The 27,369-nt window shown below is 38.2% G+C and overlaps 1 protein-coding gene across 26 annotated transcripts in view; it reads left to right on the top strand.

Annotated features, from left to right (window-relative positions):
• WDFY3 (WD repeat and FYVE domain containing 3) overlaps window positions 1-27,369 on the top strand; it is a 157,489-nt gene that overhangs the window by 111,116 nt on the left and 19,004 nt on the right. For 8 of the 26 annotated variants that reach the window (XM_086889634.1, XM_086889629.1, XM_086889633.1 and 5 more), the window contains 24 exons: window positions 1,494-1,567; window positions 1,662-1,823; window positions 3,195-3,289; window positions 5,346-5,466; window positions 6,229-6,446; window positions 9,077-9,312; window positions 10,557-10,691; window positions 11,810-11,989; window positions 13,496-13,540; window positions 14,013-14,246; window positions 15,615-15,714; window positions 16,356-16,516; window positions 17,046-17,275; window positions 18,115-18,224; window positions 19,045-19,227; window positions 20,145-20,302; window positions 21,151-21,228; window positions 21,963-22,190; window positions 22,997-23,050; window positions 24,881-25,049; window positions 25,223-25,386; window positions 26,147-26,295; window positions 26,549-26,669; window positions 27,029-27,114. In XM_086889634.1, the coding sequence (XP_086745760.1) occupies window positions 1,494-1,567; window positions 1,662-1,823; window positions 3,195-3,289; window positions 5,346-5,466; window positions 6,229-6,446; window positions 9,077-9,312; window positions 10,557-10,691; window positions 11,810-11,989; window positions 13,496-13,540; window positions 14,013-14,246; window positions 15,615-15,714; window positions 16,356-16,516; window positions 17,046-17,275; window positions 18,115-18,224; window positions 19,045-19,227; window positions 20,145-20,302; window positions 21,151-21,228; window positions 21,963-22,190; window positions 22,997-23,050; window positions 24,881-25,049; window positions 25,223-25,386; window positions 26,147-26,295; window positions 26,549-26,669; window positions 27,029-27,114 (3,491 nt within the window). The remainder of the gene's footprint in view (window positions 1-1,493; window positions 1,568-1,661; window positions 1,824-3,194; window positions 3,290-5,345; window positions 5,467-6,228; window positions 6,447-9,076; window positions 9,313-10,556; window positions 10,692-11,809; window positions 11,990-13,495; window positions 13,541-14,012; window positions 14,247-15,614; window positions 15,715-16,355; window positions 16,517-17,045; window positions 17,276-18,114; window positions 18,225-19,044; window positions 19,228-20,144; window positions 20,303-21,150; window positions 21,229-21,962; window positions 22,191-22,996; window positions 23,051-24,880; window positions 25,050-25,222; window positions 25,387-26,146; window positions 26,296-26,548; window positions 26,670-27,028; window positions 27,115-27,369) is intronic. The other 18 variants (XM_086889639.1, XM_086889638.1, XM_086889620.1 and 15 more) reach the window with 7 other exon arrangements.

The following is a 27,369-nucleotide window of genomic DNA, read 5'->3' as shown; positions in this document are numbered from 1 at the left end:
ACTTTCTATTTCTTATATAGTACAGTAAAGCAGCTGAGCAACAAGGTTACTGGTAACTTTTCATTTTGAAAAGGCTTGAATCACTGCACAAGCAATGGATGGGTGCCACAGGTGTTAATGCTTTTTGTTGTTTTAAAGATAACATTCTGTAGTTTTCTGCTCATCAATTTCTTTCCATCTCTGTGTTCTACTGCAGTACATATATCAAGGCATGAAAAATGCCCTGAAAATAAAAGTGGGAAATAAACTTTCAACATAGCACATGGGAATCACTTTATCATGCATCTCCTGCAAGGTTAATAGTAAGGGAGTTAAAATTCTGTTTGCATGACCTATGAAATATTTAAATGTTGTGTTAAAGTAAGGAAAGTAGCAAACGTCAGAGGGAAATGCTAATGCAGTAGAAGCTGATAAAAGATTCCAAGAACTTAACCTTCTGTGTGTGCTCCTTTGGCATTATCTGTACCTGACATAGACTGACTAAAAGAATTCTGACTCAGGTACATTAAAGTAAATAAGTAAAAACCCTACTACTACTGTGAAGCCAGCTATAAGATGCTGACAATATTGCAAGTCAGTTTTGCACAAATGACTTAATAGACTTCACTATTTCCTTTTTTAGGTGTCTATTCAAATATTTCAAAGCACTCTTGGAAACCTTATTTAGGAAGAAACTTTCCAAAAGTCTGAGATTTTGGCTGTTGTTTTTTTCAGGTTTTTTTTAGGTTTATTTAGTTATTTACTTTATTCAAAAATCAGGGACCCAAGTATTTCACTCAATTTGGATAAATTAGATGTTCATACTCATGCAGAACAGGGAAATTAAATTATTTGTTCTCATAATTTTAAATTATCAGATTAGAAGAAAAGCAAAAGCTAGAAAGTTTTTAATTTAAGCCATATTTATACGCCAGAGCACAGGTGTTGATTATGCTTTGTTCAATAGCAAATCAATTTTAAGATTTGCAGCTGTGACTGTGGGTTTTCTGGCTTTTATATCTTCTATTACTTCTATTGATTGAACAATTGATAATTTGGGTTTTTTGATAGAGAAAATAATTTATTTTGGCAGAGAAAATAAAAATAATTTAAGTGCAGGAAATACTGGGTAAAAAATAAAATCAGGATAGACCTTGAGTTTAATATTGGCAGAAGGTAGTAAGTTAATTTTACGAAGATATGAACCTTCACTTAAACCAAATAAATTTAACACAGCCCTGTAAACCCCAGTAGCTCCTTTGGAGTCATTGCACTGTCTGTTTTAAAGTTTGTACAAAAAGACAGTGTGTGACCTTTTGTCTAGATCCTTCTATATGTTTTCAGCATGGTACCCTTACAGAGAGTGTTTTTGGAGCCAATGTGTCATTCTTCATTGGCAGGTAGTCATGTGTATGAATGATTCTAATCTCTTCATAACTTTTGATTTATTAATGCTTGCTTTTAACCTACAAGTTGATTTGTGTACAAAAAATACTGTTTTTTCTGTATTTCAGGTCTGGCTTCATGCACCATATGAGCTTCATCTGTCATTATTTGAGCACTTCATTGAACTCCTTACTGAGTCAAGGTATGTAAGTCTAGTAATGGGATTTACAGGATTAGGTGATATTTAGAGGATACTCCAATTTTAAATGGCCATCTCATTTCTTTTCTTCTTCCAGCGAAGCAGCGAAGAATGCAAAGTTAATGAGGGAATTCCAGCTCATCCCAAGACTGCTGTTGACTCTTCGAGACGTGTCCCTGTCTCAGCCCACTATTGCTGCAATTAGCAATGTGCTGAGCTTTCTGCTTCAGGGCTTCCCCAGCAGCTATGACCTACTCAGGTATCCCACACCTGGATAATTCTGTCTTTCTTTGTTCTGTTACCTTGGTCAAAAGTACTTGGTCATACTGCTGAGGAGTGTGTGCTCATGTACTGATTTTTGTTCTTTTTCTCTATGAACTAGATTGAACTAGACATCAGCAATATGTTGAAGCCTTGATTTGCATATGATTTTCAGTTTGCATCTGACAAAGCATGGTTGAATGATCAAACTGGTTTAATGTTCTACAGGTGAAAAGAGAAGGTGCTGAATTGAAGCCCTTTTGTTCATTTAAAGCACTCCTCCTGAATACCATTTAATATTATTTGAAATGGGCTAAAAAAATACTTCTGGTTAAAATGCAGTTTTGATTACTATCTTGAATGCAAGGTTTAGTTCCAGATTTTTTCTTAATCATCACTGTGTAAAAAGGTATTTAAGGCTGTCAGATATAGTACTGCTAATTCTGACTGATGAAAATTACACTAGTTACTGCAATTCATATGTACAGGAGTATTTGAAATGCTTTAAAAATAGTTTAACTCCTTGATAACTTGATTTTTTTCATCTCTCATTTCATTATAATGGTAATGGATAAAATACTGCAGGGTTTGGGAGCTCTTTGTATATGTGTGGGCATGTTTCAGCTTCTTACTTTTAAGCACTATTAGAAGTATCAGAAGCCTCAACCTGAGCATCTTACCTGTCTTTGTTTTAATTATACAGGACAAAAAAATGATTCAAAAATAAAACTATTGATTTTATGCTTAAATGGTTACAGAACAGACTGGAGACCAGTGTTCCCTGTTCTCCTTCCTGGAAATAAAAAATCAAAAATATTGCAAAACTTGGGAAAAGTTGCACTAGCTAGGGATCATTTCAGGTTAGCTGCAGAGGAAAGAGGAATATATTGCATCTCCTTTCCTGGAGTGGTACATCAGTGTCCTGTCATGGAAAACCATGACCCTGTGTTACATAACCTCGAGCTGTAGGCATAAATGTTCTTCCAGTGTTGAGTAACCACTGCCTTGATGTAATAATCGTTCAGCTGTAAGGGGTTGAGAATAATGTTTTGTTCTCCTTTAACTTGAGGTGTTTCTTTCACTAGGACACAGTGGTATCTCCCAGTTCCCTTTCCCAAATCTTAGCATTTTCAGGGTCCCTTACCTGCAGACTTGTCTGCAAATATTCCATTAATTACTATGAGTAAATTTATGTTTTGGCTATTAACTTTAAATGAAGACCATTTTCATCAATTTTCAGATGTAAAAAAGCAGACATTTTTGAGTATCTCCCTGTCACTGGTGTCATGTTTATCTTTAAGGTGAATTATTGGTAGATGAGAATGCATCTGTCGTATCAATGAGTGATGTTTTTTCTCTATATATCAAGGTTTGGACAGTTCATCTCTTCCACTTTACCTACGTTTGCAGTCTGTGAGAAGTTTGTGGTCATGGAAATCAACAATGAAGAAAAGCTTGACAGTGGTAAGCGTTGACAGTACTTAGAAGCAGTAGAATAAAATACTTTGTGGTTTCTTCTATGCTTGAATTTAAAAAAATGTGGAAACAGTGTCATTAACAATGTTAGTTTACAGTATTGAGTGCAAAGCAGACCAAAACATTTTTTTTTGTTTCCTTCATTTAACACTGTATGGTTTTGTTCTCTTTCCTCCACCTGCTCCTTCCAATCAGCTGTGAACCTCTGCTTCTTTATGGGAAAAGAAGAAAGAAAAAAAAGACAAAAAAACATTAACAAAAAAACCCCAAAAAACAAAAAACTGGTTACAGGTGTATCAGCCCTCCAGGTGTGGAGGAAGTGAAAGAATTAAGTAAGACAGCCTAGTAATTTTTTTTAGGCAAAAGAAATGTTACCATCCTTCAATAATTCTTACACTGAATTGTTTTGAGACCATTTCACCCTCTGTTTACCTTGTGCAAGTGCATTTTCAATCAGTCTCCCTGAACAGATATGTTTTAGTTCCACAGTGGATGTCAGCCAAATGAATAAATGGATTATCTAAAGATACTCTTGTTTCTACATCTCTTGGGAACATACTGGTGCAGAGGGACAAGTGAGAGAGAAGTTTCTTCTTTTACAGTTAGTTATATTGGTCTGATGTCACAAAAAACAGGGTTTGGGCAGTCTCCACATTCTGGACTTTTCACAAGAGCATGTAGAGCTAGGATAAGGTGGAATGGCTTCAAACTGAGAGTAGTTTAAGATTGGATATTGAAGAAATTCCTTGCTGTGAGAGTGGTGAGGTACTGGAACAGATTGCTCAGAGAAACTGTGGATGCCCCATCCCTGAATTTGTTTACAGCCAGTTTGGATGGAGCTCTGAGCTACCAGAGAAAATCCAGTGGAAGGTGACCCTGCCCATGGCATGCAGGGTAGGAACTCTATCATTTTTAAGATCCCTTCCAACCCAAACCATTCCAGTGGGATTCATCATTATCTCCCTGTGGCTCACCTGTTCCTTCTGCATACTTTTTCTTTTTTATTGGTCTCAAAGACAATTAAATTTGAATTTTTTAGTAAAAAAGACAGTACAGGTATTGGAGAGAGATCCATGTTGGTGTTCTCACAACAGGCCATCAGTTTTTTGTTTTGGTTTGGGGCTTTTTCTCAGTCTGACAGCAGCCTGATCTGTTTCTTGCCTTTGTGGAGGACTGAAGAACCTTGAGGAGAAATTTGGGATGGGGCAGAAATGGGAAGAGAAGCTTTTGAGGCAAAGGGCATGAGATGTTTAGGCTACTGAAGTTCACCAGTTCTGTTGTATTTCTGCCATAGAAGATCCTTTGTGTGTGTATCTTGTGCACAAAACCTTGGCCCAGAAATTTTCCATTTATCTGTCTTCATTTTTACATATGTTGCCTCAAGCTGTGCTTTTTTTTTTTTTTTTTTTTTTTAAATGACATAAAAGCATGGTCCTCCTTTGACAGCATAAGGTACAGGAAGAGGGATTTGCAAAATAACTGCAGAGTTAGTCCTGAGCTGCATGGATTGGCTTGGTTTCAGTAAATGTGTTTTTCAACTGATTATGAGCTTGGGGATCTGTTGAAAGAAGGAAACTAATTTTTCTCTCTATTTCTTAGATTTGGGGGAATTTGGGAAGTATCAAGGTATTTTCTTTACAATTTTCACATGCTCCCAACCACTCATTTTTCAAAATGCTTGTTTAGTTGCCATATTTCACAGTTTGGAGAAAAGGGAGAGATGGAAAGGGATGGTGTTTTATTGTTTCTGTGTGTCTACCTGCCAGACAGTGACCACCTCAGTTCAGATTATTGTCTCTATGATTCTCTTTTACTTGTTCTTCAAACTGCCCAAAGTCTGTGTGACAGTGACCAGGGGGCACAAGACATTTTTCAGCACCATATAACAGGCTGCTTGCACTTCAGCATGGCTTCCTTGCAGCTTGAGTGGGGATCAGGTTGTATTTACTTATGTATGGAATTTATTAATAGCCTTTAAAATGCACAGGTTCCAAAATCCTAATTTTGCCTTTGTTATTTGGTTGTGTTTTTTTTCAATATTTAGGAACAGAGGATGATTTTGGAGGACTTGTTTCAGCTAATCTTATTCTACTACGAAACAGGCTTTTAGATATCCTTCTGAAACTTCTGTATACATCTAAAGAAAAGACAACTGTTAATTTGCAGTAAGTACAAGAAAACCCTTGAGGCAGAGAAAGGATATATTTTTTTATTTCAAGGGTAAGAATTACACAGCCTCCATTCAATTCACTAGTTGAATCACATCATTTTATAGGAATTGTTGAGTGATTTATGCAGATGTCACTGAATTACTCTCAGATATGCTAGTAGAAATGGGATTCGTGATTAATTTTGTCATTTTCTCTTAACTTCATGCATGGCTATAGAAAAAATATGTCAAAGAGAAAACTTTCATTTTTAGGGAAGTGGGTATAGTCAACTTCTCATTTAAGATATAAAGGCTTCAGTAGAGGTTATTATTAATTAGAATGCTCCTTAAAATTAAAAAAAAACAACTTTCAAATGTTCCCAAGTAACTCTTCCCTTAATAAAAACAAACAAAAAACCAACCTTCCTTCATTTTTTTAATATCAGTTCATTAAGACAACTTGTGAAAACTTTCTGTTCAACAAAAATATTTCAGTTCACAATTCCATCTTTGTTATCAAAAGCAGCAGCTGGAGAAATCTTGTGCAAGGGAATTAGTCCCAGGAGCTGTATTTAGTCTTCCCTTTCTTCTAAACAAATACACATTACCTGTTTAATTTAACAAATGTTGATAAGTGGTATTTCTTGTTTGTAGCAAACTTGACTAAGAATTTGCTCCTAAGGTTTGCCCTGCAGTGGAGGACATTGATTTTTGCTGTCTAGAAGGAAACTAAATGCTGTAAAATGTGACTTTTTTTTTTCCCTCTCACTTTCCACAGGGCTTGTGAAGAACTGGTCAAGACCTTGGGTTTTGATTGGATTATGATGTTTATGGAGGAACATCTGCATTCCACCACAGTCACGGCAGCCATGCGAATTCTTGTGGTCCTGCTGAGTAATCAGTCTATCCTTATCAAGTTTAAGGAGGGTCTCAGTGGTGGAGGTTGGCTGGATCAGACGGATTCTGTGCTGACCAATAAGATTGGCACTGTGCTAGGTAGGCATCTCAGCCCTGCGGGGCTCAGGAATTCCTGAGAGCACCTGTGCTGGGGTGTTGAGCTATGGGTTACTGTGGGGGTGCTGTCTGGCTGAGGCTTTTGTGTTACTCTTGTATGTGCTGCCATCAGATGCTTCTGCACCAGTGATTTTACAGAGCCACCTTTAGCTGACATGACGCAGATGTCATTGTAGGTCAGCTTTGGTTCATCTGCACGAAGCTCAGGTAGCTAATTGGTTTTTTCTTTTACCATCATGGTATGGTTAAGTGTGTCCCATGGGCAGGCATGGCTGAGCTACATGCAAAGCTCATGTACACATGAGCACACAACTAATAAAGATTCAGTAGAATTTTCTTGTTTGTTTACTTTCAGTAGAGCATTGTGCAGTGTTGTATCTGAGCTGCTTTGACTAGTGAGTGCTGTGTCTATCAGATTTACCAGTTTGGATTTTTGCTGTCTTGGAAATTTCTGTGTTCACGGTATCACCTCAGCATTGCTTTTCCTTTCCCTCTCCTGCATTCTTGTGTACGCAAACACGCTTTCTATTAAAGACTTTTTTTCAGGTTCTTAAATCCTCAGTTATCCAGGTTATCAGACCTTTCAGTTACCCCTTGTGACCTAGAATTGTGTATAAGGCTTTAGTGCTACAGGACATGTTTTGAGCATCTGAGCTATCTGAAATGTATCTCCAAGTGTTTGAAATAACATTTGTCAGTTCTTTAGAGAGGTGTGAGGCAATTTCCCACCGACCTATTTCTTTTCCAAAAAAAAAATAAAGCAGTGCTTTTCAGATGAATGTCTATTCAGGCCCTGGTGCAAACTCATTGACATTAAATGAGGGTCTTTCATAAGCCTCAGTAGCCTTTAGATCAGAGCAGTGATATCCATAGGACATTTAACTTCATTGTTGTTTCTAAAATAACTGTTTAAGGAGCCACCTGTCTGTTTTGCAGCAGTACATGATCTGTTACTGCACTAAAAGTTTTTCTGGATTGGTTTACTATAAGGAAGTAATTTAAGTGTCATTGAAGTGATCTTCCTGCAGGAAGAGGGCTTTTCCTGAAGTGAAAATACAGAAATATAGAAAATACTTCTTTCTGCTTTGTATCTTTGATAGATTTCAAATATAGTATCTTTTTATTTTTTGCTTAAAGAAAACTCTTTTTACTGTTTCCCACAATATATCCCTCAGGATATTCAGCTACGAGCATAGGTTGGTTCTTTGCATTGCCAATGAATTAGAAGGATTAAGGCAAACAACTTTTCAGAAGCTGTAAAACACATGCAAATTTTTATTGTTAAAATAAAAAGCATCTGTTGTTTGGCTCATTCTGATTAAGGTTCTGTGTTTTATTTGAGAAACAATTTTGCACATGTATTTTCCTTGCATGGTTGAGCTTTAAAAACTTGAAAACCATTGTAATTTTAAGGAATAGATTATTCTTTATTCAATATGTTCTTTAAATGTCCCATAGCATAAACATTTTCTTCAGTCAAAAAATCTTTCTTAAGTAAGTTTTTGATTTACATTTGAAAGCATTTTTCAAATTTCCCTATTTTTCCTATTATAGTATCACTTTAATTGAATCCAAGCTAGACTGTGGTGAAAAAGGTATTTTTAAACTTGAGTCTCATAACCTGATAGTGACAGATTATCTAATTTTTGTACACTGTGTTTTTTAATAAGTCTTAACATACTGGCTCCAAGATTCACATGAAACGAAGTAGGATGTATTTTTGTTGAAGATTACTGATTGAATTTCTGCAACTGTGTAGCAGATTTTCATTAGTCTCATTCCTGATAGATGTTTTCTGTTTAAAAAGTCAATTTCTGGTGGAAAGTGTATCTGTATTTGAGCCTCAGAAAAACCACCTGACCTCTGGCAGTGTCAGAACAATGCTTCGCAGTTCATCATGCTGTGGCATCAGCAGTGCTGATGTGGAGAGTGAACTCTCATCCTGCCTTTTCCTTGCTTGAAAATAAGTGTTAATGCCACCCAGGTGTATTATTTTATTTTTTTTTTCCTTTAAGTGGGAAGTTGAAATACATAGGTATAAGCACAGTCAAAAAAGGTGGTTCTGGCAGCACTTAAATAAAATAAGACTATTTAATGCTTACTACCAGTTAATTTTATCATTAACAAAATATCTGAAATAAGATGCTCCTGAGACTTCTCTGATCACAAATTACCTGCCCATAGACTTAACTGGACCATGGGTTGCTGCTTCATTATATTAATCTGTAATTGAGATTAAGGTGATATTTTGCTCTCAGCCAGCAAAATACCTAATTTCAGAGACCTGGGTGTTTTAAAAGTCAGAAATTGTGGTCACAGCCAGAGAATGGATCTGTGTGTGTGAGCAGTTATATTAAGCAATCTGTATGGAACAGTGTCATCTATGTGCTACTGGACAGCAGTCATTTCCTTTATTTTTTAATTGTTTTTAAAAAATGGGACGACTGAAGCAGAATGATGTGGTGTGTGTGATAGTCTGTAAGCACACATTTTTTTTTACAGCATTAGTTTCTGAGGAGGTACCCTTTTAATCTCACCAGGTGAGCAAGAAGGGTCCTCACAGGTAATTCCCTCCTAACACTGTTGGCTTTGTGTCCTGTTTTCTGTCGTAGGATTCAATGTTGGCCGGAGTGCTGGTGGCAGATCAACAGTGCGGGAGATTAACCGGGATGCTTGTCACTTCCCAGGCTTCCCTGTTCTGCAGTCCCTTCTCCCAAAGCACACTAACGTGCCTGCACTCTATTTCCTCCTTATGGCCCTTTTCCTGCAGCAGCCAGTCACTGAACTGCCTGAAAACCTGCAGGTCAGTGCGCCTGTCATCAGCAGCCAGTGTAATCAGGGTGCCAAGGTAGGGATTATCCAGTAAGATGTGAGTGTAATTCTGTCTGTCATGAAAGAAAATAATGGATTAACCAGGCCCACTCCTTCTTCTCTGCAGCTGACTCAAGTCATGATGTGTTATTTAGTGCTAAGCTCTTTGGGGTGGGAGTGTGTAGAAGCCAGCCTGCTGTGGTTTAGTTTCCACTGGTGTCACTCTGGTCCATTATGGGATCAAATGAGAGGCAGATCCCTAGTTCAAGCTGGCATGCTGTTGGCATTGAAGCAAACATAATCTTTTGCTTGGTTTCTTTGTTTGTGAGGTGGGTTTTTTGTGTTTTTTTGTTTTAAGGAGTGGGCAGTTGCTGTGCTAAAGAGAATTCACGGCTTACTGACAAAACAAAGTTGCTTTTATTTCAGAAAGTCTCTGTGATTTTATAGGGAGACAACTCAGTTGTTGCTGAAAAATATTGGTAGTTCTTATTCTGAACAGGTTATTTTGGACTTCTGTGAAGTGAGTGAGTAGATATTATATGGCCTACAACAGTCCTAGGAAACCCCAGGGTAGTGCTTTATGAAGAAAAGCCGCACACAGTCCTGATAAACAAGGTGCCTATTTAGAATATCTGCAGTAGTGACATTTATTTATGAGTGAGAACTTTGAGTAAAACTTTAAAACCTGAAGGTGCCTGCCTCCTTTCTCAAGAGGAATACTTGACAGCACATTCAGCACTCTGCTATGGTGAGGTAGAACTCACTCCTCTGCCTACAGTGTTGAAGTATGATGCTGTTAAACTGAAACTAATTTCAACTACTTAGTAGCACTCTTAATGCAAGAGGTGGACACTTGGTCCCTTTTTATTTTTCATTGCTTTGATTATTTAGACTTGCTGGAAAATACAACTTGATTTGTTTGTGTTGTTTGTATCTTTTTTTTTTCTGTGGGATACCATGTGGGTTTTACTGCTGGATGTGACTCAACTAAGTTGATTGTGCAGCACATGTGCTGACAATTCTTTTGTTTCAAAACACATACTTATTTTATGAGAAGTGAGAAAATGAGAGTTGCAGCTTCATTAGGTCATAGTTGAAAGAAATTTTCTTCAGTGACTTGTGACCATGTGAAGTTCAGTGGTAAATTTTGGAGGATGTAAAACAACTAATTTTTTATCTATTGTCAAATGAGTATATAGTATCTGTAATAAAATAGCAATATACAGTTGCACAGGAGAAAGGGATAATTTCATGACTTTCCTTCTCTTTCACCTCTTACAGTTTGACTTAGACTCCATTTGGACGTTCATATTTGGAGTTCCTGCCTCCTGTGGCACTGTTACCTCCTCAATACACAGTGTTTGCACAGAAGCTGCCTTCTTGTTACTGGGAATGCTGAGGAGCATGCTGAATTCTGTAAGCATAAACAATTTTTCTTGTATTTCAGTATACTGTGTTGTTCAAGTTTTCCATGTGGTCAAAAGCCAAATTAGGAAGGTCAAGGTTTTGTTATATAATATATATATTTTGTTATATAATATATATATGATATATATATATCATGACAAAATACGCTGTGAGTTAGGCTCATAATAGTTGTGTGAAAATTGTAATTTTCTTGGGATTCTTTATGTTACTTTTTCCCAGTATTTGTAAAAATACTAGTAGCCACAGAATTAACACTACTTTTTCACAAAAAGGCTGGGGTTTCTGTTTAGCTGCAGCTAAAACAAGAAAGCAGAAGGATACAATGTCCTTGGCAGCGATAATTTAATTTCTTTCCCGATTAACATCATGGGAGAATGTTTGAGACTCTGTATCCCATCTGCTCAGAGCTATGTAAGGGACAGATTTCCTTCATGAGTCTTCCCCATGCAGAGAAGTCCGTGACTACGAATCGCCCCATGCCAGAGGAAATTAATTTACTGCCAGAGAAATGTGTCATCTTCTCATCTTCGAATCTAATGTCAAGAGTAGGGAAAGTTGGTTTCTCAGTGGGAAAGTTTTGTATTTCGTTGGAGCCAGAATGTGTTATCTGCTGAAAATTGCCTCCTGAAGTGCTTGAAAAGCAGCACCTATTTGGTTGTCACCTGTTGGGTCATCATGTGTATGTGATATGCTCTATTGTTTTCATGTTTCTCCCAAGGTAACGTGTCCAGAAGCATCTTCTGGACAAATGTACTTGTTGCAATACCTGTTCCTGTTATCACATGTTCTGTCTCTCTGCTGGTGACACATCATGGTGTTTGGTCTTCACCTGTTTGGATACACTTGAGACAAGTGCTGTGTCTTGTGAGCTGTCACCAGGCATGTTCAGCTGTGCCATCACATTTTGGATTGGCTTGTCTGGTCATGTTTACCAATATTTCTGAGTCATTATATGATAGGCACATATTTTAGCTTACGGTCAAGGATATGTTGTAAAACGTGGTTTGTCTCCTGTTTGAGATGTGCTTGAAAGCATGCTCTTCCTTTTTGAAGTTAGTATTCTTTGGTGCTGTCTGTGCTAATCTGGTGTTTGTTTCTCAACTCAGCCCTGGCAATCAGAGGAAGAAGGCTCTTGGCTTCGGGAATATCCAGTCACCCTGATGCAGTTCTTTCGGTATTTGTATCACAATGTACCCGACCTCATATCCTTGTGGATGAGCCCAGAGTTCCTGTGTGCACTGGCAGCAACAGTATTTCCTTTCAACATCCGACCTTACTCTGAGATGGTAGGAAATCCAACTACTTGCCTGTTCTCTTTTTCACATGAGTGTTACTTTTGAGGATTTATCAATTACCAGTCATACCAAGATAAAACTCTATTCCCCTTGCACAAGAGGTCATCATCAGGGCTGAGCTGGATGTTTTGTACTTGGATTGTGGAACTGAGAAAAGAGTGTGTTAAACTAGGGACAGTTAAACTGCGGGACAGTTGTTGTGCAGGGACATCAGAAGCAGCATTTTAGGGGCAACAGACAGTTTGCTTGTTTTCTAGTGGACCATTATTTTCAATCATATGAAAAATTGTTAGCTCAGATTTACAGAAGCAAAAGAGACTGAGTCAGCCCTCTGCTGTGGAGGATGTGATGAAACCTAAAACCTCTTTTTCCTCACACTTCCCATTTCTGCTTTTGTGGCTTAACCACAAAACAGTGTTCTTGTATTTCCTGAAATGACTGAGTTCAAGCCAGGAGAGGGTGTGAATTCATCTTCGCTTGCCTTGCTGCCTGAAGTTTTCTTTGAGTTTAATGTCATTTGCAAATGATAGTATTTCTAGAATATGATAGAAAGGAAAAAAGCAGATATTGTTAGCTAACATCTAAAAGTAATTTTATTAAGAACATGGAAGGATAAACGTGATGCTAGAACTGTGGAGAGTATGATAAAAAAACTCAAGAGATAATTACTGATGGTGTGTTATTGTTTTGTTGTCAATCAAAGTGGGAGACCAATTTTTAACAGTGCCTGCTGGTGACTGTCTCATAAAGACATATGATTTTTTCTTTTTTGTTGAACTTGTGTTTAAGCTAGATTCTAGGAGCTTGCTCTTTCTCAAAAAAAAGTGCCACTTACAAACTGGTTATGCTGATTTGGCATTCACCTGTACAGGGTTTTTAGAGGAGCCTTGTGTATCTAAGCAGGCTTTAACTACTAGATCCCTTGTAATTTTGTGTAGCTGCCTGGCAACTTGAGCTCTCTGCTGTTTGAGGGTTTGCTGTTTGGAGTGCTCCTCACTCCAAATTGGTTTACTCCTCCAGTGTTTTTGTCTGCCCAAATGTGTAGCACTAATCAGTGCCTGGTGAAATAGCTGAATCACAGCCAGATTTCTGTAACAAAACAGTATAATCTAAATTCAGCCTTGAGAGAACATTCTTAACTTTTTAAAAGGTTTTTCAGATTTTCTGAGATTGCTATTGAAAGTAGAAAGAATATGTATTTGGGCTTCTCTTAATTTCTTGAAAACACTCTCCTTCTAAAGCAGATCAAATGTTCAAAACATTTGGTTATTTGACATGTAAGCTGGTGATGCAAGAAGCCTGTTGAGCGAAATCATTGTCTCCTCTTTCATTTAAGGAAGGGAGTTGTATAAATGTCAGTCTTCTGGATTTGACAGCTTTCATTACTGTTTGTGCTTTTGTTACAGTCCTCTTTAAGAGCTAGCCTTTCAAAGGTTTCTGTTCATCAGAAATGGGAAAGCTCTGGAGACCCTTTTTTTTTTCTTCTTCTTCCTTTAGAGATTTTTGGGAAACCGGCTTACCCATAACTGCACTCTGATGAAGGTATTGTATTAAAAGAAAAAAAAAGGCTCAGTTCCTTTTTTGTTTTATGTTATGTAAGCTTGATGGCCTTTCTTAGTTGGCTTCTGTCTTGATTTTATTTTAACTGCTTTAGTTAATAATTTTTTCAAAACGTTTTTTTTTCCTTTTTTTCTTTTTCTTTTTTTTTTTTTTTTTGCAATGAGAACATTTATTTTTGCCAAGTATCCAAGTATCTAGAAATCGCCCAAGTGATTCTGTTGGTCAGGGAGCATGAAATGTAACTCATACCAGGTCACTGTTTGCCTTGGGAACCCAAAACTGGATGTTTTCATGTTGGGGAACTGATCTTGAACATTATAATTTTCTAAAAAGGCTTCTTAAGAAGCAAAATGTGAGGTGAAATACCCTTAGAAAGACTAGCAAAGAACAAAGATGTAAAGAAATTGCCATTAATTAGCTGATCTCTACAGTTTTAACATGCTGGTTTTTACAGGTCACTGATCTCGATGATGAAGTTGGGTCCCCAGCTGAAGAGTTTAAAGCCTTTGCAGCTGATTCTGGCATGAATAGGAGCCAGTCAGAATACTGCAATGTGGGCACCAAGACCTACCTGACCAACCACCCTGCCAAAAAGTTTGTGTTTGACTTCATGCGTGTGATGATCATTGATAACCTGTGTCTCACACCAGCCAGCAAACAGACTCCACTAGTAGATCTTCTGCTAGAGGTAGAGCTCCTTTGGAGTTGGTGTTTTGGTTTGGTTTTGTTATTTGAGCTTAGTTGTGACATCTTATTTCCCTAAAACATTTTTTTTCTATTACCTTACCAAGTTAGGCTAGTGATGAGCCAAGATTCCATGCAATTGTCATGGAATAAGAGTGGAAAAAAAAAAAAGAAACACTAGTGTTTCATAGAGTAGTTTGTTCACCTTTCTTTAATGGCTTGGAAAACCAGCATGAAGAGTTGTAGCTTTCCTCGAGTTTTATTTTCGTGGAGTATGATTCAATGGTTAAACACCTTTCCAATCATGACATCTAATGACATGATAGTATAAAACCCCTGCAGAAATATCAGGGGTTCTGTTCATATATTAGATAAAAAGAAATTGTGCCATTGATGGTGCCAGTTAGATAAAAAGACATAGGGGGCCATATACTATAAAACCTTACAAAATAACTGTATTATCTTGCTGCAAATCAACTTCTGAAGTTCATGACACTTGAAGAAAGCATTGTCCTGCTAGTGGGGAAGCAGGGAGGTGAGGAGTTCAGTTACTATTTCACTGCTTGCACCTTCAGACAGTATATTTTGAAATATTCACATCATATCTCATTCTCCTTGACTTATCTGTTAGTTACCTCCTCTTACATGTTGCTGAATCCCCTGATTTTTTTGAAAGCTGCAGGAATTTTGGAGCATGCTTGCATGCTTGTATATTTCCTGACAAATTTCCTGGGGCAGTTAGGCACCTCTTTGCTGTCACAAAGCAAAAACAAATGAAATGTTAGAAGATGTCAGTTATCCACAAACATTGGGAGGCATGTTTGAGACCATGTTCAAGTGGCTGCAGTTCTTTACGGCTCTTTTAACTTGTTATCACTTGTCAGTGTTACTGGTCCCTTAGCATAGATAGGTTTAGGTAGGTACACACTGCTAAACTTACTGTTATCTCTCCTTCTACAACTTAAACATTTGATCTGTTCCATTTATTCATTGTTTACAGGAGGAGGTGACTTGTGTCAACTGAAGTGATCACAGGTTGACCATATGTTTATAGTGGACAGTTTCATGCACCTTTTCAGAATGTGTCCTTTACCAGTTCCTATTATGGCAGAATATAAATTTCCTGGATTTAAACAGGAATAATGCCTACTTTGCAAGACTGCATGCAGCCAATGTAGACTTAATGTGCATGCTTAAATTTTTTGATAAAGCCAAAACTTTTTACTTGTCTTGAGACAGAACATTTAGAGACAAAAAAAAAGGTAGTTCATGGGAGCTGAGAAAAAAGTAAATCACCTAGAACACCCTCCCTCTCCCTCTTTTTTTCTCAGAGATATTAATTATCTTAATATTATTTTAATATCTTTTTTAGGCTTCTCCTGAAAGATCGACACGAACCCAGCAGAAAGAGTTTCAGACATATGTTTTGGATGGAGTGATGGACCACTTACTTGCAGCTGATGTTTTATTGGGTAATAAAGCGAAGTTTAATAATCAATCTATTGATTTGGACACCAGCTTTTGATTCAGCGACTTTTTGTTCTTTGGTGTTCTGTTGTGTTGCAACTTGATCATCTTAGTTTTTTTCTCCTGTCCTTTCATTTGATGTCTAAATGGTGTTGATGTGCTTGCATGTTCCTTCCCTACCTTGATTGTGCCAAAGCTGTAAAATAGGTTATTTACAAAAACCACATGGCCTAGGGGGCCTGGTCACATTTCTTGGTGGCTTGCTGGACTTCCCAGGAGCTCTTGGGCTGCTCTGCCTCCATCCCAGTTGTAATGAGTGGCTGTATGCATTTCTGCTCTTCCTTGCTTGTAAGGCTCCCCACAGCCATAATTTGTCTTCCTGTGGGTGCAGTGCATTAATAAAATAAATCCAGAATTATGTTTTAAAAATCCAGAATCATTTTTTAAAAGATAAAACTTCAGAACCATGGTTGCTTACATCAAAGGGAAAGTCCTATTGTAGGGAAGCCATGAGGTTTTAATTTTCATTGACTGAATCTCTTTCTCTTTTATGGAAGTCTAGAAAGCATAAATTAATGTGAATGTATTTATGCAGATGTGGATTTTTGATAAATGTGAAAAAACTTTGGGTTTTTTTGTTACCTAGGTGAAGATGCATCTCTGCCTATAACAAGTGGAGGAAGCTACCAAGTGCTGGTGAACAATGTGTTTTATTTTACACAGCGTGTGGTAGATAAGCTTTGGCAGGGCATGTTCAACAGAGAATCCAAGCTTCTTGTGGACTTCATAATCCAGCTCATTGCACAGGTAACAGGGCTGTTGTATTACCCTGCCTGAAAAACCATTTTTGCAGGTTATGTTGAAATGCGTGGAGTGATGTCACTAAACAATCCGCTAGTGATGCATGTTTGGGTCAGCACAGAAATGTGCTTTTCTTTCTCAGGCTGATTCTCTTTACTGAGATTTCTTAGCACATCTTTCTGTGAAGACCAGTTGAGTAAGAACTCACATTATTTTTTTGGAAGTTCCTCAAAATAAACAATAAAATATGCCTCACATGAATTTTGAGAAGCTCCCTAAATTTACCTTGGCATTCCTCACGCACTTTTATTTGAGATCGTTAGAAGACTTACTCTTAGAAGTCAGCAGCCATCTTTATAGATGTTTAAGTTCTAAGTGTTCGTCATTAATGTCATTTCAGTCCTTGAAATTCATGGAATTGACACTTACAGTAAAATGCCAATTTGAAAATGAGCTTGGGTCAATCAAGGAAAGATTGTGTGCCAGGAAATTGAGTTGCTGCTACTTCTGATCATGTTTTTTTACTTCCCATCAGTCAAAAAGAAGATCTCAGGGACTCTCGCTGGATGCCATTTATCATTGCCTGAACAGAACCATCCTGTATCAGTTCTCAAGAGCACACAAAACTGTTCCTCAGCAAGTGGCTCTCCTTGATTCCCTAAGGGTCCTTACTGTGAACAGGAACTTAATTTTGGGACCTGGAAATCATGATCAGGAATTCATCAGCTGCCTAGCTCACTGCTTGATTAATCTGCATGTGGGAAGGTAAGTATCTCAGGCAGAAGTGCATTCCAGAACCATGGCTGGGAAGTACTGAAATGACCCCTTTTTTTACTCACCTTGCAAGTTTTGGAGGAGTGTTTATAATTTTCCAGACAGTGAGTTGCAAGCAAGCTTTATAGATTTATTTTGAGACAAAATTAGGCTTGAAGATCCTGGAAATAGAGAACATTTTTACCTCCTTTTGCAGAGGTATGTTAAATACTGACAAATATGTTTATCCAACTATTCTGTTGTTAACCTTTTATAAATTGAAATGTTCTAAAGATAGAAGGAAACACTGGTGCTAGGTAATTAATAGTCAGAGGGTTCTGTCACTGGATTTATTGTCTGTTGAATCACCTCATACAAGTTCAATATCTTGTTATTTCTTCTGTATAGCACTGAGTAAGGGCAGTCATGCATTAAATCAGGTGTCTGTGACAAATGCCAAAGATACCCTGCATTGCTGCAAATGCCAGCCTGGCATTTTTATTTGTTCTTTCCAAGAAGATGCACAACTTGTGTTTCATCCAAAGAGACTTGGCAACAGTAATCAAACCCCAGTATTCTTCATTTCTGGCCTCATCTGTTTTGTGTATTTCTTCAAATATCGCCATCTTCCTCTAGTAACACCAGTATCCATGGCACATCATCTCTTCTTAAACCTTCAGTTCAGCTTGTGACCACAGATTGTCAGAACTCAAATGGTCAGAAGTGAAGATGCTTTGCTGTAGTAGTGTGTATCAATCTTTGTCAGTCTGATACATTATCAAATGTTTTATGTTGGCTTGTGTTTTGTGTCTTTTTATTCTGATGGTTGTTAATCCATTTTGTGTTTGTAGCAATGTTGATGGGTTTGGATTGGAAGCAGAAGCCAGAATGACAACTTGGCACATTATGATCCCCTCTGATATAGAACCAGATGGAGTCTACAATCAAGATGTCAGTGAAGGTAATCTGAGAATGACAAAGCTACAGATGTCTCATAAAGCCAATTCTGTATTGTCATCACTAATCTTTTACCCCATTGACTTGGGGAAGGGGGTTGTGGTATGTGTGTGTTACCCAGTTACTCTCTGGAGGGGCAAGAGTCTTGGAAATATCAAGATAGATACATTGATAATGTACAGTGATAAATGACTGTTTTGTTAAAATAGTAAGAGCTCTTCATTGTTTTCTGGACGTGCTTCAGAATTAGAAATACAGTTTTATATGCACTCCTTTTAAGTGCAATAGAAGTGGCTCATTTTAAGGTAAGAAATGTATGGTATAAACTATACAACTGCTATTTCGTGGCATGCTTACACTCTTTCACTCAAAGAAAATTTATGAACTAGCTGTGAAAGAAAGTATTCAGTGATTCTTGAATGTGAGTATTTAGTATTTATGCAGGTAATTAGGCACACATTTTATGTAAGAATGCTGAAGCATAATGTATGTATAGAATTATATATGTATTTATAGACACAGACTCCTATAAGATTTTTTCAATCTCATTTTGTTAATAGATGGGTGTGGGAGATGAGTCGCAACTCGTCAGAGCCAGTGTTTCAAATTCACAGAAAAAAATCTGCCAAAATTATTTGTTAGATGCTTTCTAATAGCATACATAATGGCAAAAAAAGGCACCCTGGCCAAAGGCATTGCACACATCATGCCAGGGGGGAGAAACTACGCTGTAATCAAAGAAATTATTCATTTCACTACTGTAAAAATGCCAATTCTGTGAGCACTGTAGAGAGCTTGCTGTTTGTGATCTTGTACTTATGCAGGTCGCCAGCTTCTTTTAAAAGCCATAAACAGAGTATGGACAGAGCTGATCCACAGTAAAAAGCAGGTTTTGGAAGAAGTTTTCAAAGTGACACTGCCTGTCAATGATCGTGGCCAAGTGGATATAACTGTTGCCAGACCATTTATTGAGGAAGCGAGTTTAAAGTGTTGGCAAAATCATTTGGGTAAGTCTGGACTGAGGATTTGTCTGTTCTGAAGGGTGGATTTCCTCAGAATGAACCATATGCACTGGATATTTTAATACAGGCTTAACTTTTTTGTGGCTGTAAATTCTCTATAAACTGGCAATGTGTGACATAGAATTCTTCAGAAACTGGACCATAAACAGGATATTCTGACATTCCAGTGCACAGGGCCCCCTGTGAGACAGCAAATAGCATACTGTGGATTACAGTGGTAGAGGCACTGTGCTCCTCCCCGTGAACCCTCGGATTGGGGTGACCTGTGTTACCATTCCCAGGATTAGATGTCTCAGGCAGGGAGGGGGATCCTCTTGAACACATCTGGATGTAGCCTGCAAACTCTTGGTCTGGTGATGAGATGGGAAATGAGTGGCTGAGCAGTCGTTCTCTAGCAGCAGTGATGCTGTGACTAATTCTTGGCTGGGAAATCTGTTTAGCATAGGGAGCAGTTCTGCAGGAAAAGGACCTGAAATCCTGGTGGACAAGTTACAGACAAGTTAGCTCTGCATCCATGTAATAAGGATCAACTGATGCTTGACTGTATTAGCAGGAGTTTAGATAGCAGAAATTACGATTCCATAGATGTGCCTCATTTGATGATTTCACAATTCAGAAGTAATTGAGGTTAATCTGGATGTACAGAAAACATACTTGGAAACCTGGAATACTTGTTTTTGCAGTCTCTGTTTTCTGTGTTCATGGGTGATATTTGTTCACCTATGTTGCTGATGTTTCTCCAATATCTTCCTGATGGCCAGTATATTTGCAGAAATAGTTTGAGTAGAGCTACACCTTTTTGAAGCAACAGAAAAGATCATTCTATCTAAAAAAATGAGTGTAATGGGAGAGGAGGGAAAAAAAAAACCGCTAAAAAATGCTCCCAACCCTTTGTTTTTCAGCTCATGAGAAAAAATGCATCAGTAGAGGAGAGGCTTTGGTTCCAACCACACAGTCCAAACTTTCACGAGTCAGCAGTGGGTTTGGCCTCTCTAAACTGACTGGTTCCAGGAGAAACCGTAAGGAGAGTGGGCTGAGTAAACACAATCTCTCTACACAGGTAATTTCTATCAAGTAATAACATGCAGTTTAAAATCCAGCAATTTATGTTCAGGATTTGTGATAAACATCCCAAGGTGGGGAATCTTGCAGAGTGTGAAATAACATCTTGTTCTTGGTTTTCTTTCCCTTTTTTGACTATCCAGGCTGGGCATCTTGTTTCTGTTGTCCTAATTTAATAGGTCCATCGGCATATCTGTAACATTAAGCTAAGAGTTAGCCCTTCACTGTTGGTGAGACTGCTCAGCTACTTCTGGTTCATGACTGTGGTGGTCTGGGTCTTAAGTTCAGTTTGCAATGCTGCACTGCAGTGGAAGCTGTGATGCAAATGTTGAACTTTTTTTCCATCCTGCCCTCAAGATGGAAAGAGGGGTTTGAAAGTTTTGTGGAAAAATATGTTGCTAGTTCTCTTTCTGAGCTGAAAATTAGTCAGTGACTTTGAGAAATTAATGAATTCTCAGTGTTCTCAGTTCTTTTCCTGGTGAGCAGGCATACAGTGAAAGGGAAGACCTTAACAAATGGAGCTGACAGGAACTGTTCCTGGTTGTATCAGGAGAGGAAGCAATAAGTGAAAACAGAGATACCATGGGACAAAGTGAGGAGGGATGGGTGTCTTGAGGATTTCCAGCAAACTAGGCACCATCCACAAAATATTTCTTAAAAGGAAGAAGGGAAAAGTAGTCTTTCTCAATGCCAATCTTTGGCTGTTTGGGAATGTTCTGAATGTTTATTTTAAGGAGCTATTCTTTGTGATCAACTTTAGCAAGGTGATGTATTCATAGACTTTTCATTCAAACAAACTCTTGTTTATAAAACGTTATTCTGTCTGTCACCTTGTTTTTGTCTTAGGAAATTTCCCAGTGGATGTTCACTCACATTGCTGTGGTTCGGGACCTGGTAGATATGCAGTACAAAGAATACCAGGAGGTATGGATGGCTTGCAGCGTTAATTACCTGACACTAATACTTTTGGCCTGTTAGGTTGTACCAATGCCATTTCTCAGTATGAGGCTTGTGAAATATTGGGTTCTCATAGGTGAAATGCTTGGATGTTTACATGCAGTTGTTATTTTTAATAGTTTTTTAGATACAATCAAATAAACAAATGAGGAAATTCACTTTGATCTGATAGTAGATGAAAATTCTTGTACCAATATCACATGTTAAATGTGAATTTTTTTTTAAGAAGCTTAAATTCCTTAGAAGTGTAAAAAACAAAGCAGAGAACAAAAAGAGATGGGAAATACACTGTCTTTCCAAAGCATTGTAGAAAAACTGAGAGGAAATGTAGAGAAACATTGTGTCAAAATGCTACTTTCACTGTAACAAAGAAAATCTTACAGTATCATGCAGTGATAGAAAGTGGCTGATCTATGCCTTTCAGAATGAAATTGTTCCACCCTGTGGTGTCTGCCACACATTTCCAGAGACATTTGGTTCAAACTGGTTGCTGAGCTACGTGCTATAAATCTTAAGAAATAACTTCTGAAAGAAGCAGGTCATTCAAAGCAATTTGTTAAAAAAAAAACCACCAATCTTTGCTTCATCTAACTTCTGTCTCCTGTGCAAGTAAGGACAGAAAATTCTCCAAAACAATTTCTGGTTTCATTATTAAAATAATTTTCCCAATTCCATTCATTTTTAAATGTCTTTGTGTTCAGCGTCAGCAGAACGCATTGAAATACGTGACTGAGGAGTGGTCTCAAATTGAGTACGAGTTACTGCGAGAGCGAGGGCTGTGGGGGCCCCCCATCGGATCCCACCTGGACAAGTGGATGCTGGAGATGACTGAGGGTCCCTGCAGAATGAGGAAAAAGATGGTGCGGAATGACATGTTTTATACTCAGTATCCCTACATGCCTGAGGCTGAGCAGGAAACAAACTTGCTGGTAAGTGTTCAGGATGGGTTATTATAGACTCTGTTGCAAAATGCTCCTTTTTTTTTTTTTTGATAGCTTTTTCTTAAAAAATGTGTTTTACTCTGCTGGTATGACATTCTCTCTGTCCTAAATGGTTGGTAAATTCCAGTTGTTCCTCATTTCCTCATGATATATTTAGGGAAGGGCCTGAATCACTTGGCTCAAAACCAAGCAAGCTTGAGGAGATTGCAACATAAGGTGAGGTGTGGTGAGATGCTGCCAGCAAACAGAACAGGCATCTTCACAAGGCTCCAGAGGCTGAAAGTACCGTAACTGTGTGAGGTTCAGTCTGGCTTCTTGGCCCTCATCTAGATAATGTGGAAAACAGTGATCAAAAATAAAAAGAAAAAAAGGCTACAGGCCTTGGTTTGGGTGCGCTTGGGAAATGTACTTCCATCGATCCATGAAGACAAAGTTGAGCTGTGTAGAAGAAATGTGTGTGGCCTTTGAAAGCTTAGCAGTTAGTTCCTGTTAATTTTGGAGCACTGTTTTCAATAAATGAAGCAGTCTTTATTACATGTTTTTAGGCATGCGTGTATGCATGCAGGATTCTTTTCCCCCAAATTATGCTTGAGTGTCAAAGTACTTTAAAAAAAGCAAAGAAAACATAGATGTCAGTCAATTTCAAGCTATTAGATATTTTTGTCTGCTTGTGTTCTGACACATTGTAGCTGTAGTGACAGTCTAACTCACATGAAGTAGAGAACATGCCATCATACATTCTTCTCAAAAGTGTTCTTTCTCTGATGCTTATGTAATTGATGCCCTGTTTCCAGTCTGACTTCTCAAGCAGACTTCCTGAGACATCTGATGATACCATTCCTCAAAAGGTAAAGAAACAAGTACACTGACCAAAAGAATGTAAAATAAATACAACTTCTCCTGCATGTTAGGCAGTCTTAACAAGGCTTCTAGGTTTGGCTTTCAACTTCCTCTTTCAGCAAATAATTCCAGACCTAAGGATTTTTTCAATAATTACATTAGATGACGTTACTATGCTGTCCTCAACCTTCACCTAATAAAACTTTCTGTAGACCTTCCCTTTCTTTGCTGCACACTAACAGGCTGTGTTGCGCTGTGCTACCGTTTTCACTGTGTGGAGTGTCGTGGCTTTGGGACCTGAAACTATTGGTCAGTGGAACACGTTTAGTAATGGGCAACACATCACTTGGAAGCACTTTCTGGGAAAGTATTTCCTTCTAAGAAAGGATCTGGGGAGTGTTTTTTCTCCTTTTTGGCCATAATGGGCTTTAAAGGCCGACTTTTGTTAAAGCCCATATTAATTTTGTCTTAGCTGACTCTTCTATGTTTTGCTATTAATAAAAAGCACACATTTGCTTAAAAAATATGAATCCTGTCTTGAAAAGAACAGACACTCTTGGAAGTGGCTTCTCTGCAAGCATTTCAGTATTATGCCTTTCTCTGTTAGAGTCACAGTCTTGCCCATCACTAAGTACAGTGTGTAATGTGCATTCACTCATTTTGAATTACCTTCAACAATAAACTAATTCATGTAAGTGCAAGTAATTCTATTATACAGAATATTTAATATAAACTGTTACTGTTTTCCTTTCTTCACCTTAGCAGTGCTATAAAGGATTTCTCTTTATAAGTTTTATATAAGTTGTTTCCACAAATGTTTTAGCCATTGTTTAAGTGGCAATTTTGTACTGATAACGAGTGAAGACTTGGTTAAACATAAGTGAGCAAATTAAATTACAGTGCCTTGAATTTTTGATTTTGGGGGCAGCCAATTTGACCTGAATAATAAATTTCTGTGTTGTTGATCTTAGTATCTTTGTCATCCCCAACATCAACTTTTAATAAAGCTAGTTTGATTTCTGCTCTGAATGTTTCTTCCTTAATTAAGTAGGGAATGTAAGAATTACATTCTTACATTCTGTGTAATCACATTCTGTGATGGGGGTTGGGACAGACAAAGAGGAAGGACAGACCATACGCACAAAAAATCCCCAAACTAAAACAACAAACGCTCAACAAAGCACACCCCCCACCCCCCACCAAAAGAAAAGACCAAAAAACACCACACAAAGGTACAAACAATTCTCAAATAATTACTTCAGGGACATGCATATTCTCATGCCAGTCTACTACCTGTAAGCCATCAGAAACTTTACTAAAAAGAGGCAACTGAATTAGTGAAGAATTTTTGAGTCTTAAAGCAAATCCCTGGGTGTTTTTTGTTCATACCAGCTTCCACATCACTGTATCTTCTTGAGGCAATTTTTTATTCAAATTACTGCCTAACAAAGAAGTCAGTTGGCTAACAAATAAACTGCATATGTTGGTAGGGAGTAAAAAGATCATAAAATGGCCTTCTGAGCAATCAGTCTTAAGCACAAAAATCACAGCCTTTTATGACAGTTCATAACTGGCTACACTTATTCCCCATGTTGTAGTTTTATCTGCAGGCTTTTCTGCAACCCCATTATTGCTTGAGTGTCTCTGTAGCTTCTTGCAAATTAGCCAACAGATCAGATCTCCTGAAGAGTCTCTGTTCCTGTCTGTGTTGGTGTATGAGCACGCACAAAACACTCTATGGGCATGCACTGTGCTGCACACCCTGTTCCTGAAACACCTTGTCTGAAGGGCTGAGTGAGGAGTTGGCTGACCAAGGGATTTCTTCCATTATTCCCAAGAAACCCGCTCGCTACCGGAGAGCCATCAGTTATGACAGTAAGGAGTACTACATGCGCCTGGCTTCCGGAAACCCCACGGTCTTCCAGGACGCCATAGAAGAGAACACCGTGGGTGAAACAACTCAGCAGGAGCCAGAGCACGGGGAGGACACTATTGCAAGAGTCAAAGGTTAGATGGTTTGGTTTGTCATCTTCTCATGTATTTGCATTAAGAAAAGCAAAAGTCCTGCAGGACTCTTGTTTGTCTCTCTTAGCATTGGGTCAGTAATTTGAAAGCTGATAGTTTTTTAGTTAATTTTGTATGTCTCAGGATTTTATTTATCTGTCTCTGTTCTTTCCTAGGCCTAGTGAAGCCTCCCCTGAAACGATCTCGCTCTGCTCCTGATGGAGGAGATGATGAGAGCCAGGACCAGTCACAGGATCAAATTGTTGAGGGGAGTTCAATTGATGAGGAGGAGAAGACTGACAATACAACTTTGCTTCGACTTCTTGAAGAAGGAGAGAAGGTACTGCATATTTCAAACACACTAAGAACTTAATGCGTTGGAATTTCTTCATTATGTGTCCCAAGCATGAATAAATGTCCTGTATACCTTCCTTGATCTGTATATTTCATCATTGTCTTCCTTAAAACATGTACTTTGTGTGTCTAACCATAAAAATACTGTACTGGAAACATTTTCTTTGTTTTGTTTGGGTCTTTTTTGCCTTCTGCCTGCAAAGGAAAAATTCATTTGTCCTGAAATGAAGGCTATGAGCTATCCCATGCTTAGTTTATTGTCTTGTCAGTGTAATGATCATGATAGAAAATAAACATTGAAAATATAAGTGCTGAACTTGTCACACTGTTCCTAATTAATTGTTGCCTTCATTAGACTAGGAAACCTTGATAGTATTTTATCCTCAAGATCAGTGTTGATTTACCATGCTGTTTATTTGGTATTTCAGACTTTGTTCATCTGATGTATACCATTAAATAGCGTGATTATGGTTGAGTAGACTGCAGGTTCTAAAATATGTTCAGGTAGCGTAGTGCAAGTGGATAGACTGGTAAATAGATAAATTTATATCATACCAATGAGGCTTTATCCAACCTCCTCTCCAGTCACTAGTCACTGGCATTAGGTTTGATTAAAGGAGAGACTGATAGGATTTTTGCTGTACGTACAAGTCATAAGGCAGTGTCTGGTACTTGTTCTAACAAAGCAGTGGTCTGAGCCTGTGCTCCTTAACCTGCTTTCCCTAAGCATCTGCTTTTCCTCACAGATCCAGCACATGTACCGCTGTGCTCGGGTTCAGGGCCTTGACACCAGCGAGGGGCTGCTTCTCTTTGGGAAAGAGCACTTCTATGTCATTGATGGGTTCACCATGACAGCCACCAGGGAGATACGGGACATTGAGACACTGCCTCCAAAGTGAGTACATTCATAGAGATTTTCCTTGATCCTTAGAAGCTGAACAAGAAGTATTCAATGAGGTTTTTGAGGAGTCAACTCCAAGATAATGGAAGATGCAGGAAGACCTCAGGTGCTATGCAATTTGTAGTATAGTATATTGTGAAAATCAGCTGGTTTTGTAACTGGACTCTCATATGAATTAACTGAAAAATTCTTTTAATTTCTCTTCTTTTTAGTCACTTCTCACTTGCCTGTTCATGTTCCTTTACAGGATGCATGAGCCAATCATACCTAGGGGAGCAAGGCAGGGTCCAAGTCAACTCAAAAGGACTTGCAGCATTTTCGCATATGAAGATATCAAGGAAGTGCATAAAAGGAGGTACCTTTTGCAGGTAACTTGGACACCATATTTGGATAGGGGGAGGCATATTTGGAATGTTTTGACAATACAATTTTTAAAAGTGAAAATCAGTACATAACTGATGAGTACTTGGAAAGTGAAGCTATTGACTCTGTTGAAATTGAAGCATTTAGGCTGGGCATCCTTGTTGGAACTAACCCGGGTTTAGTTCATTGGGTATGTTAGTCAATGTCAGTGGTCCAAAAATAAAACATTTGGTTCCAGTAAGCAAAGTCTGCTTCACCGTAATTTGGTGCCACATGTAGTATGACTAAACTGGTCTGTGCCTGACCTTCAGAGTGACAAGAAAATAAGTTGGCGTTGACATGGGTTTGTCCTCTTTGTTTTCAGCCAATTGCAATTGAAGTTTTCTCAGGAGATGGGCGGAACTATCTTCTAGCTTTCCAGAAAGGGGTTAGAAACAAAGTTTATCAAAGGTACTGTAAAATAATTTAGAACATTTAACATGAATGTTTGCAAATACTTGTGTGGAGGCTTTTTTGGTGCCTGCTGGCACCTTACTGCTGCAGAAGCGAGCCACTAGAAGGCACTACATGCCTTCAGTGAGAAGAGGCTCCTGCGATTTTGTTAGAGATGTTGTGGAGCTGCTCAAGAGGAAGTTTGTAACTGTACTGAATGCATGCTGCTTCTCAGGTGATGACATCCTGAGGGCAGAAACACTAACCATAAGT

The sequence above is a fragment of the Cyanistes caeruleus genome, chromosome 5, assembly GCF_971803275.1.
Source record: "Cyanistes caeruleus chromosome 5, bCyaCae1.hap1.1, whole genome shotgun sequence".
Classification (NCBI taxonomy): Eukaryota; Metazoa; Chordata; class Aves; order Passeriformes; family Paridae; genus Cyanistes; species Cyanistes caeruleus.
This window is presented reverse-complemented; position numbering and strand designations above follow the sequence as displayed.